Raw genomic sequence first — 13,133 nt, forward strand, 5'->3', positions numbered from 1 at the left:
TCTCTTGCTTTGCTTTCCCTGGCTCCAGGCACATTCCTGTTTTCTGAGACTGGTTCCTCATTCCCTTTTGCACTGCTGCACATATCAGGCACTTGCATAATCCAAACAAATGACCACCTTTCTACCTGCAAAGTCTACATCAGATTCTTTGCTGCATTCTCACTCTGAGCTTTGGAAGCCCAGAAAGGATCATAGTTTGAAACTCCAAAAATTATCTGCTGAATAGAATATGTTCTAGCAGCCCAGGGTATAGGAGCATGCACTCGTACTAAGCCACTGTGTTCTGGGCTGCTTGCAGGATATTGCTCCAGTAGCCAAGAAACAAGCATCCAGCTTAAGGAGCTGAGTTGAGATCTGGGAGGTGGTTGTGGTGTTTTACCAAGATCAAAGAGGGGAGCAAGGATTCAGCAATTAAGAAAGAAGAAAGCCATGGAACCAAACCAGGAAACACATAGAGTTTGTGAGACAGAATGCCCCTTCTCCCCCACCCCCTATACTGCCAGTGGTCTCCTGCCACCTCTTTCTGCTGCTGTGCTGCTACTTTAGGCTTATATAGTCCAGTGCTCCCACCATTTCTAAGTCTTGTGCCATGTAATGGAAGAAAAATATTTTTAATTTTTGTGATGAATGGGAACAGTGCTACTCCCCATTCTCCCTCTGTTCAAACCCTGAATGTAGCCCTCAATATCAGAGCTGCCAAGCGAAAATAAGTTTAAAAAAAAAAACAAAACAAAACAAACGGGAACTTTTCAATTCATGGTATACTATTCTTCCACAACCTCCTCCCCTTTTCCCATCCTTTTATTGAAATACCTTATTGACCCCAGTGACCACAAGGTTTGAAGAAAAGAGCAGATGCTAGCATCTACCCAAAATTTACCCAACCCAATTAGTAACATTATATCTCCCACCAAATGATTTTTGGGCTCCCACCCAGTGATTTTGTGGAGCGGCTGATAAATTTGAACCTTGAGCACAAAAATCTAAAAATTATCTTTTTGTTGCTTGTTCATTTTTTTTTCTTCCTAGTCTCACCCCTCCTGCCACTTCCATCCCTTTCTTTACCTCTTAGTGCTTCTTCCCTGCAACCTGATTTTCTCTCTTCTCAGAACCCTTTTCTCAGCTGATCTTCCCTATCAGTCCCCTCTTCTTTGAATCCCAGACAGTTGTCCTCATCTCTGTTTCTCTTTCTTCAGCCCATCCCTCACCCACTTCTTTGTTTCACAGCCCATGCCCCCCCCCCCAGCATGCATTCACTTCAGCTGTGTTCTCCCTTTCATAGTCCATATCTCTTCATTTAGCATTTTTGCTCTCACAACCTCTCGTCGCTTGTGTCTCTTGCCTTCCTCATTCCTTTCCCAGTGCCTCCCTCAGCACTTTTCCCACTGTCTATGGTAAACCAAAGGTTGGAAGCCTATCTGACCTAAACTTCTGCTCTACTCTACTTCCTGCTATTAACCCATTGCTCAGACATTCGTTAGCTAACCAATAGTCTGCAGAGGGAAATGGGACTAACAGCTTAGGATAAATCAACCTTCTTTCTGATTTCCTCTGCAGCCTATTGGCTGGCTAAAGACTGTCTGACCAATAGTGTCTCCTAAGCCACTGGTCCTGGCTCCTTTGCAGCTTATTGGCTGGCTAAGGAATGTCTGACCAGTAGGGTGAGGCAGGACCAGAATGTCAACAAAGGACTCTAGGATATTATATTAAATAAATCTGACCTTGGGAATGTTAGCGACAGCGTCTGCTTGAAATGTAGGCCTATATTGTAGGCACCTACCAGTGGCCTAGGGATGAGTGTAGGGCCACCTAGGCACACCCACGCCTAACCTTAGCAGAGCTTAGGCGGGCCTACGAGCCTCCCTAGGCTCCTAGAGGTACCTACAATATAGGTGGCCTGCCTCGGGATTTTTTAAAAAAATTTGCGTCCCGATTGGATGGTTAGGCAGCAGCTGGTCGCCTACAATCGGGATGCCGTTTATTGAATTTAGTCCCATATGAATAACTATTTGGGGCATATCAGCCTTTTTAAAACTGTGATTTAGATGACAGTGTGCAAAATTTTAATGAGCTTAGCTTTATTCCTCTAAAAAAAAGTGCAAGTATGTTTTTAAAGGAGAATCTGCAGAAATCTGCACCTACTTTTTATGGGAAAAAATACTACCTATCATTTTGAAAAGTACAGCTACATACATTGTTGCACTCCTTGATCTATCCCCCAAGATACCTCTGCAAAATTTGTCTATTTCTACTTGAATTCAGGATGGGCTATTTTAAAAAACCAGTTAAGTAACATTTGAAAATTATTCTTTTGAAGCAATTGGGTTTTTTTTTTAAGTATTATTGGTCAGCACGTAGCAGTACAATAATTATCATATCTTCTGAGTAGTTTGTTGTGTAGTAGTAGTATTTGAAAAGGGAAACATTATAAGGCCTGGGTTCTCTATAGAACGCCGGTTACAAGCCAATTACATGACAGCACACTATAGAGAATTGTGCCTTTGTGAAAAATAGGCACCAGAAATGTAGGCTAGAGTTTTCCGGGTTTACATTTCCTGTGCCTATCTATGCCAAGAATTGTGCCTACGTAGGCACTTTAGGTCACCTAATGCCACTTCCAGCATTACCTATGCCCATAGTGGCATTAAGCAGCCTAAAGCACCTAAGTAGGCACAATTCCGGTACCGATTTTGTAGGTGACTTGAAACACAGTTAAAAACGTTCTTTGAACAGTGTTTTTAACAGAGCTTGGGTGCCTATGGGCATCTAAAAAATTGGTGCCGGTTAAAGAATCCAGACCTAAATGTAATTGTCTCAAGATGCTGTGCTTCATATGGCACCCATTTGTTACTCTTACAATGCTGGCTGTATCCTCTGTAACGTTAATCTCTTGAACTTTTGGAATATCTGCTTTTGCTCATTGTACTGGAATAACTTGGAGACTTTTAATTTAATTTAATTTATTTAATATACTTATATCCAACAATCTCAGCAGGTTACAGTATACATACACATACTGTAATAGACAAACATTTTAACAAAACAGCATTCTATAAAATCTTTATGATATCAATCTAAAATCTGAAAACAAACAAAATTCAAATAAACCAACTATAGGTTCCTATCCTTAAATATTTTAAAGTATTGATACGCCCAAAAAATCTAAAGCCCACTCTCTTCTAGAGACTGGGAAGTAGCAGAAACTCAAAGCAAAAACTAGCAAACAAAACAGGTGGAGATAAAGACTTCAGTTAAAGCCCAGAAGGACTAGGGAATGCTACAGTTCAAGTACATATTTCAGTGCAAGCCAAATAAACAATCCCATAACAGTCATTGGTCGTAAAAATAACTCCAACTGCTATTTTTATATAATATTGCATAGAGTACCTCCTCACCAAATCCTAGGTATTGTGGTCGTAAAAATAACTCCAACTGCTATTTTTATATAATATTGCATAGAGTACCTCCTCACCAAACCCTAGGAATTCCAGTCTATTCAATAATATCAACAGGTCCCACGCATACAGCGATATCCAGCAATACAAAGAACTCAAAAAAGCTGCTTATCTCGTACTGTTCCTCTTCCAGCTGCAAATTCATTGTCAGTGCTGCATGCAACTGGAAGAAGAACATTATGAGATAAGCGGCTTTTTTGAGTTCTTTGTACTGCTGGTTATTGCTGGTTGCATGGGACCTTTTGATAATATTGAATAGACTGCAATTCCTAGGGTTTGGTGAGGAGGTACTCTATGCAATATTATATAAAAATAGCAGTTGGAGTTATTTTTACGACCAATGACTGTTATGGGATTGCTTATTTGGCTTGCACTGAAATATGTACTTGAACTGTAGCATTCCATAATCCTGGGCTTTAACTGAGGTCTTTTTCACCACTTGTTTTGTTTGCTAGTTTTTGCTTTGAGTTTCTGCTACCTCCCAGTCTCCAGAAGAGAGTGGACTTTAGATATTTAGTATTGAGTGATCTCTACTCTTTCCTTATTCTATTTTCTGATGCCCAAAAAATGCCATTCTCTCTTTACACTCCTTTTTGACCTCTTATTTTAATAATTGAATCTAAACTGATTGTCTTAAGCACCTTAATGGGCAACTGTACTTGTTTTGTGTATGTGTGACTTGGATGTCTCATTTTATCATGGTCTGTAATTGTTAACATGCAACACTGAAAATACTATATTAAAACAAATCTAAAGATGGCAAGCCTCAGAAGCTTGAACAGACTAAAGTGCAATGAATTGTTTTCTGTTTTCTCCAGGTACTACTCTGCTGCTTCAAACTTTCTAGTGATGGGAGGGTTTCCCCTTCTTTCCAAGCCAGCGATGTAAGTAACTTCTTCCCAGTGTGCCACACAGCCAGCCGACTGAAAAACTGCAAATTCTGACAAACATTTGGACTTCAAATTGGATCATTTTATCAGTTTACTTCTGATAAACCATATGTTTCTCTGTTGGTGGTGCAGCAGTGAATTGCCAGGAGATAACATGAAAGAAACCACATAACACCTACGAGAACTGATTGAAAATTAACAAGACTGCCTCTGCTTTTCTTACCAAAAAGTAGATGTGGCAATACTATGTTGATTTTTGTGACGCTCATACATCGTTTCTGAACCTGCAGTTGGACTGCTGTAGTCTTCATTGTTGGGTCTCAGCGAGAGGAAGAACTTTGTACATTTCATCATGGCAGATGAGGAAGACATGTCTGTGAGAGTACGCCAGAGGTATGTGATTGAATTTTGTGTTAAACTTGGAAAAGCAGTAATGAAACAGTAAAAACTCTGAAAAAACAACTGCGCAGAAAGAAGTTCTCTTCAGATGAAGTGAAAACACCACAGTCGCAGCACTAAAACTGATGTCGCAAAACTGTCTACTGCACATCTTTGAATCGTTTTTGAAACACTACAAAAAATGAATTGAATTTGAAGGGCGCTACTTTAAAAAAGAAACATGTTCAGATCCTGTGGAGTCGTCTGATTCTGAATTTAAAAAAAAACAAAAACAGTCTTGTTACTTTTCAATCAGTCCTTGTATTTGTATGTCCTGATGCCAACATATATCTTTTAAAGTAATCTTAGGCCTCACATTGAGCATCCTAGGCAATCATTAGTAGTGGCATAGAAGCTCACAATAAACAATAAATTGTATGTCATTCAAATATTATAATGCTTAAATTTCTTATTTCACAGATAATAATTTTTTCAGGATATGTTTTACTTTTAGAATATATTTTTGATATCAAGTTCTTTGATTACAAAATGTAATATATTTTATGATATTTATATTGTTGAAAGAGGCACCCTAATGAAGTCGGCTGTTTTTGAACACTTCACAACAGATGGGAAGCATTTTGCGTGTCAGTGTATTATAGAAAATGATAGTAAAAAAACATGTGATGCAAAAATTAAAATTAAACTTGAGGTTAGGAAGAAGATTTTGAAGTACAGGAGCATGCTCTTAATCCAAAATGCTCGTTTATCAAAGCGAGTTTTCCCATAGGAAATAATGGAAACTTATAGGTTTCCCCCCCCCACGAGAACCAGCATTGCTCCCCCCAAAGGCCCCCCCCCCCCGCAATCCGGCACCCCCCAACGCGATCCGGCACCCCTCCCCCCCGATGCAATTGGGCACCCCCCTGCCGCTTCTTACCGTCATCTGGGCACCGGCATGTCCTGTGCTTGGTGCCAGTGCCCGAAGATCGGCCTCCTCTTCTGCTGCGCATGCGCAGATGCTCAAGGCCCAGCAGAAGAGGAGGCCGATTTTCGGGCACCGGCACCAACTTTTTAGGGCAGTGACCTGGTCCACTCTATAAACGTTTTCCAAGTTTTATAGAGTGGATGTGGTAGTGAGCAAGGTCTTCCTCTTTGGGTCCCCAGTGTTACAAGTCAGCACAGAGGTCCCGCTCTAAATTTCTGGAACTCCTTTTGTATATCCCTACTATCCAGAATGACCCATCTATTGCACTAGAAAAAGAGATTAGGTTATTATCCCAGGACAAGCAGGCAGCATATTCTTGACTGATGGGTGACGGCACCGACGGAGCCCCGGTACGGACAATTTTAGAGTGATTGCACTCTAAGAACTTGGAAAGTTCTAGCAGGCCGCACCGCGCACGTGCCTTCCCGCCCGACGGAGGCGCGCGGTCCCCAGTTTCTTAGTTTCCGCGGAGCTAAAAAGACGTACCTTTTCAACGGCTGTTGAAAAGATTTTTTCCGAACGCCTTCCCGCTCGCAAAAACCTCTGAGGAAATTGTATTTCCTTTCTTTCTTTTATTATTTTCTTGTTTTTTAAAAAAAAAAAAAACTTTTTCTTTTTCTTTTCTTCGGTTTCGCCCCGGCGGGGCTTGTTGCCACCATCGAGGCCTCGGCCTTTGATTTGGCAGAAGCCGTTTTTACTTTCATGCTCCCCCAGCCAGGGTTTAAGAAGTGCCAGCGGTGTGCACGGCCTATTTCTCTCACAGACCCGCACAACTGGTGCTTACAGTGCCTGGGTCCCGAGCATAAGGCTTCCACCTGCACCCGCTGTGCCACATTGAAAAAACGAACATTAAAAAACCGTCAAATTCAACAACGGTTACTTTTCGGTGCCGATATGTCTGACCCTGCGATATCGACACCGGCCCCAACTCTGTCGGCACCCACCTCTTCGACACCGCGCCACACCGCGCCGGCATCCCAACACTCAGGTAAGCCGGCTAAGAAGCCTTCCCCGCTGGAGCGTCCTCCGGTCTCGGTGGCAGTGAGCCAAGTCCTGCCGACCGCGAGGCGCCCGCGGAAGCGCTCCGCCCCTATTGAGGTGAGTCCCTCGACCTCGGGTTCCTCATCCTTGGGGTGTCGAGCGGCACCGCAGGTACCGCAGAAGAAAAAAGCGGTACCGGTGCCTTCTCTGGACGAGCGCATTGCAGCCGTCCTACAGGTGCAACTTAAAGAGCAGTTGCAACAGCTCCTTCCTGCTCTATTGGCACTGAACCTTCCAGTCCCGGTCCGGTCTGAGCCGCCGGTACCGACAGTGCAGCAGCCTCTATTGTCCGCATCCACTTTGTTGGTACCGGTACATTCTGCTTCCTCGTTCTCCATGCCGATCCTGGCACCGGAACCGAGAGCTCTACACCAGGCTGTGCAAACTTCGGCACCGATACAGCCCTTAACATCTCCCGGTACCGCTTCTTTGAGGTCGGGTAAGTCGGCACGCAAAACCCGACACCTGGACCCCTCCACACCGGAGTCCCGGGATTGCAGCTTCCAAATTAGAGATCCTAATCTGTGGGGTGACTCCGAAGAGCCTCTTCTCTCTGAGGGGGAGTGTTCATCGGGTGATGAGGATCCTTCTGTTCTAGATCCATCCTCTAAGCCGGATGCTACCTCTTTCACCTCTTTCTTGAAAGAGATGTGTGAATCTCTTTCTATTCCCTTGGAGGCTGAGTCCAAAAAATCCAAAGCGTTCCTTGATGCACTGGATTTTGACCAGCCTCCAAGGGAATTTCTTAAATTGCCCCTCCACGATATCTTGAGGGAGACTTTCTACAAGAATCTAGAGACGCCTTTGACTATCCCAGGAGCTCTTCGTAAATTGGACTCCTTGTATAAGGTCATTCCCATTCCTAGCTTTGACAAGCCACAACTTCCACACGAGTCTCTTTTAGTGGAATCCACACTTAAGAAGTCTGCAGGAGCTAGTGTGTATGCCTCAGTCCCTCCTGGCAGAGAAGGAAAGGTCATGGATAAATTTGGCAAAAGACTATATCAAAATGCGATGTTGGCTAACAGGTCAGGGAATTATGCTTTTCATTTTTCCTTTTATTTAAAGCATCTCATTCAAGATCTGACTGCTTTTGAAAAGTACCTCCCTGACCTCAAGAGATCTGCCTTTCGCCACTGTTCTTCCTCTCTTCTCCAACTTCGGAAGTTCATGGTCCGGTCCATTTACGATACATTTGAATTGATCTCTAGAGCCACGGCCATGTCTGTTGCCATGCGTCGTCTGGCATGGCTCAGAGTCTCAGAGCTTGATGTTAACCCTCAGGATCACCTAGCTAATGCTCCATGCCTAGGCGATGAGCTCTTTGGAGAATCCATGGACTCCACTACGCAGAAACTCTCTGCCCAAGAGACTAGATGGGATACTCTCCTGAAAACCAAAAAGAAGACTCCACCTGCCCGGCCTTTCCGGCAGCAATCGGCTTACCAATGCCGCTATGTGGCTCGTCCTTTACCACCAGCTCCTCAACAGCCTAGACGTCAGCGCCAACAACAACGGCAACCTCCTAGGCCAGCACAGCAGGAACAGGTGAAGCCTCCTCCACCACAGAAGTATACCCAACCCTGGACTTGGTTCTCCAGGGCATAGCCAGTGTTCCGCCATCTGCCCATCTTCCCCGACCCATAGGAGGCCGTCTTACTTTCTACATCAGCCGTTGGGAAATCATCACCTTGGATCAGTGGGTCCTCAACATCATCCGCCACGGCTATTCTCTCAACTTTCAGACTCTTCCTACCCAAAGTCTGCCAAGAGAGTCTGCTTTGAACACTCCTCAGTCTTCCCTCCTTCTTCAGGAGGTTCAATCCCTCCTCCTTCTGAACGCCATAGAGGAAGTTCCTCTAGATCAAAAGGGACAGGGATTCTACTCCCGTTATTTTCTGGTCCCCAAAAAAACAGGAGATCTCAGACCCATTCTAGATCTTCGCGATCTCAACAAATGCTTGGTCAAAGAAAAATTCAGAATGCTCTCTTTGGCCACTCTTTACCCTCTTCTCACTCACGGCGACTGGCTATGCTCCCTCGATCTCAAAGAGGCATATACCCATATTCCAGTCAATCTAGCCTCCAGACAGTACCTCCGCTTCATGATCAATCACTGTCATTACCAATACAAGGTGCTACCCTTCGGTCTTGCCTCCTCTCCAAGAGTGTTCACCAAATGTCTGATTGTGGTGGCTGCTTTTCTACACTCTCACCACCTTCAGGTTTTTCCTTACCTGGACGATTGGTTAATCAAAGCCACTTCATCTCAGACAGTGCTCCTGGCCACCAACCAGACCATTCTGTTTCTACAACTTCTGGGGTTCGAGATCAATCTACCCAAGTCTCATCTCATCCCCACTCAGAGACTTCAATTCATTGGAGCGGTCCTGGACACAGTCCTCATGAGAGCGTTCCTGCCGTCCAACCGTCTTCACACTCTTCAATCTCTATGCCAGCAGGTGCTTCCACTACACTCCATCTCTGCCAAGCACATGATGATACTCTTGGGTCACTTGGCCTCGACAGTTCATGTCACCCCCTTCGCACGCCTTCACCTGCGCACTCCTCAATGGACCCTAGCTACCCAGTAGTCCCAAGCGACTGATCTTTGCTCACGACACATATTTGTGACATCATCTCTTCGTCAATCTCTACAATGGTGGTTGATATCCTCAAATCTCTCCAGAGGTCTTCTGTTCCATCTACCTCCTCATCAACTAGTCATCACCACCGACGCCTCCCCTTATGCCTGGGGAGCTCATTTGAACGAGTTCCAAACTCAAGGCCTTTGGACAGCCCAGGAAAAGAAGCATCACATCAATTTCCTGGAACTCAGAGCGATATTTTATGCCCTCAAGGCCTTCCAACATCTTCTCTTTCCTCAAGTTCTACTACTGTGCACAGACAATCAAGTTGCGATGTACTACATCAACAAACAGGGTGGGACAGGCTCTCGCCTCTTGTGCCAGGAAGCCCAGAGGATTTGGGCTTGGGCGACAGATCACCAATTATTCCTGAAGGCTGTTTACATTCAGGGAGAGCAGAATTCCTTGGCGGACAATCTCAGCAGAATTCTCCAACCCCACGAATGGACTATCGATCCTTTGACTCTCCAGTCCATTTTCGCTCAATGGGGCACTCCTCAGATAGACCTCTTTGCAACTCCTCACAATCATCAGCTACCCCACTTCTGCTCCAGACTCTACTCTCCTCACCGTCTGGCAGCGGATGCGTTTCTTCTGGATTGGTCTAATCTGTTCCTGTATGCTTTCCCCCCTCTGCCTCTCATGTTACGAACCTTGTTCAAGCTCAAGAGGGAACAAGCCACCATGATTCTAATTGCTCCACGGTGGCCCAGGCAACATTGGTTCTCCCTTCTACTTCAACTCAGTTCCAGGGAGCCTATTCTTCTTCCATTGTTTCCTTCTCTGCTTACACAGCATCAGGAGACCCTTCTGCATCCCAACCTCCAGTCTCTGCACCTGACAGCTTGGTATCTCTCGGGCTGACTTCACATGATCCTCTTCTGTCTCAGCCCGTTCGTTCTATTCTGGATGCTTCCAGGAAACCGGCCACTCTGCAATGTTACCATCAGAAGTGGACACGGTTTTCTTCTTGATGTCTTCTTCATCATCATGATCCCACTTCCCTTGCAGTGGAGACCTTGTTAGATTATCTTCTTTCTTTGTCTGACTCTGGTCTCAAGTCTACTTCCATCAGAGTCCACCTCAGTGCTATTGCTGCTTTTCATGAGCCAGGGGAAACTTCTCTCAGCTCATCCTTTGGTATCCAGATTCATGCGGGGTCTTTTCAATGTGAAACCACCTCTTAAGCCCCCTCCTGTAATCTGGGATCTCAATTTGGTTCTTTCCGCTTTAATGAAGCCTCCATTTGAACCTTTGGCTACAGCTCCTTTCAAGTTTCTCACTTGGAAAGTGCTCTTCCTTATTGCTCTTACCTCTGCCAGGAGGGTCAGTGAGCTGCATGCACTAGATGCTGATCCACCTTTTACAGTCTTTCATCATGAGAAGGTGGTACTACGTACATATCCAAAGTTTCTCCCGAAGGTTGTCTCTGAATTTCATCTCAACCAATCTATTGGGGGAGCTAGAAGCCATGGCCAATGCAGAGGACATAGACATCATTGGAATCTCTGAAACGTGGTGGAATGAGGAAAACAAATGGGATACAGCACTGCCGGGGTACAAGCTCTATCGCCGGGATAGGTCAGGTCAGAAAGGAGGAGGAATAGCCCTATACGTAAAAGAAAGCATACAATCGACAAGAATGGACACAGCAGAGATGATCAACAAACTGGAATCGCTATGGGTTAAAATACCGGGTAGGAAAGGGCATGAAATAAAGATGGGCCTATACTATCGTCCACCCGGGCAAACCGGAGATAGCGATAAAGAAATGGATGCCGAGATGAAGCGAGAATGCAAAAGTGGTTACACAGTTGTTATGGGAGACTTCAACTATCCTGGGATAGACTGGAGTCTTGGAAGCTCAAGATGCGCTAGGGAGACAGAATTCCTGGAGGCTATACAAGATTGCTTCATGGAGCAGCTTGTTAGAGAACCGACGAGAGGAAATGCCACTCTGGATTTAATCCTAAATGGACTAAGGGGACCTGCAAAGGAAGTGGAAGTAGTGGGACCGTTGGGAAACAGTGATCATAATATGATCAAGTTCAAGGTTGAAGTAGGCATACCGAACGGAAAGAGAACCATAGCGACATCTTTCAACTTCAGGAAAGGAAACTATGAAGCAATGAGGGAAATGGTAAGGAAGAAACTTAGGAACACTTCCAAAAAATGGCAAACAGTAGAACATACTAAATACAAAAATTCCCCAGTGGAAAAACCTATACCAAATAATATAAACCAAATACTTTCCACTTAATCTAATATGTTAATGAAAGGTCAATTATACTAACAAGAGATAGCCTCAGTAATGGAGCCTACGCGTAGCCAAAATCAATGACTGGGGTATTCAGCGTAGTTATACTTGCTCCTTATTCTCCAATCATTGGCCTCACTCTTGTGACTATACTTAATTCAAACACATAAATTTGCTAAAAGTTATTTATTTAAATTATCACTTTTTTTCTTATCTTTTCAATTTTATAACTTATTCTTATTAAAACTTTTTATTACACTCATACTACCCCTTTCATTATACTCACATTCTAATTCTTTCACTACACTCTTATTTAACCCCTTTCATAACAATCTATCTCTTATGAGCCTACTTACTTTCCGTTTTATCTATTAATAGTTATTATAGAGACAAGGCATTCATTCACACTTGTCTTGAGTCAGCATTTATATTGCATAACAGCCTTTTTCTCATAAACCTGCTTGCTTTCAGTTATATCTATTGATAGTTATTTTAAACAAGGCATTCATCCAAACTTATCTTGAGTCAGCACTTGTATTTCAAGACAGCCAACGTGGCCAACGTTTCGTGGGCGTAAACTCGAACCCACTGCCTCAGGGCCAGATAATTTAGGAAACAAGTCGCTGAAAAAAGTACAAGAAAGTTCATTTAGAGAAACGTAATGCATTCAGATTTATTGTGCACGATAAGTTCACTTACTTGCTGCTCAGTATTCAATTGAAAGCGGTCTCAGTTCAACAAAATGGCGACAGCCTCGATTTAAAGACCTGGTTGTGTACTGACGTCAGTCAGAGTATCAGATTTCACTAGTGCAGGGATTCATTGATAAAAGCCAAAAGCTCTGCTGCCGATTTCAGAGCAGGAAACAGCCAAGAATCACACAGTGAGCAAACATAGCAGGCTAAACAAACAAACTCTGCTTAGTAGAAATGTTGCCATTCTATTTGTTTGTTCAAACCATTAGGATACAAAGTATTTAATCTGTTGATCCAACGCTGTTCATGTTGGGCAAGTTTACGTCTGAAATTGCCTCCCCTAATATCAGGTCTGACAATTTCTATGATTACAGCTTTTAGTGACATAAATTCATGTTTCTTTGCAATACAATGTTTAGCTAATGGTGCTCCCATATTCATGTTTTTAATGTTGCTTTTATGTTCAATCAACCTGACATTAAACTGCCTGGAAGTTTGACCTATATAAATTAGGTTGCAGGGACATCTTAACGCATAAACTATCCCACGAGTTTTGCAATTTGATGTATGGTTCAGGATGTATTCCCTATTATTTTTGGGATTCACAAATACTTTGGTGCATTCCATCAGAGCACACATCTGACATTTATTACAGATTTGGTGGCCTTCCATGGAGTTATCTAGAATAGTAATCATATCTTTTGGTTGAGAAGGGCATAATATCTCCTTAAGATTCCTATTCCGACGATAGGCTATCCTAAGGGAAAAATCTTTAAAAGTG

General features: G+C 43.6%; 1 protein-coding gene across 3 annotated transcripts in view; it reads left to right on the forward strand.

Moving 5' to 3' along the window:
- Positions 1-13,133, forward strand: part of ALS2 (alsin Rho guanine nucleotide exchange factor ALS2) — a 242,257-nt gene that overhangs the window by 89,784 nt on the left and 139,340 nt on the right. For all 3 annotated transcript variants that reach the window (XM_033944890.1, XM_033944888.1, XM_033944891.1), the window contains exon 12: positions 4,274-4,339. In XM_033944890.1, coding sequence (XP_033800781.1) covers positions 4,274-4,339 — 66 coding nt within the window. The remainder of the gene's footprint in view (positions 1-4,273; positions 4,340-13,133) is intronic.

Source organism: Geotrypetes seraphini, chromosome 5 (genome assembly GCF_902459505.1).
Source record: "Geotrypetes seraphini chromosome 5, aGeoSer1.1, whole genome shotgun sequence".
Taxonomy (NCBI): Eukaryota; Metazoa; Chordata; class Amphibia; order Gymnophiona; family Dermophiidae; genus Geotrypetes; species Geotrypetes seraphini.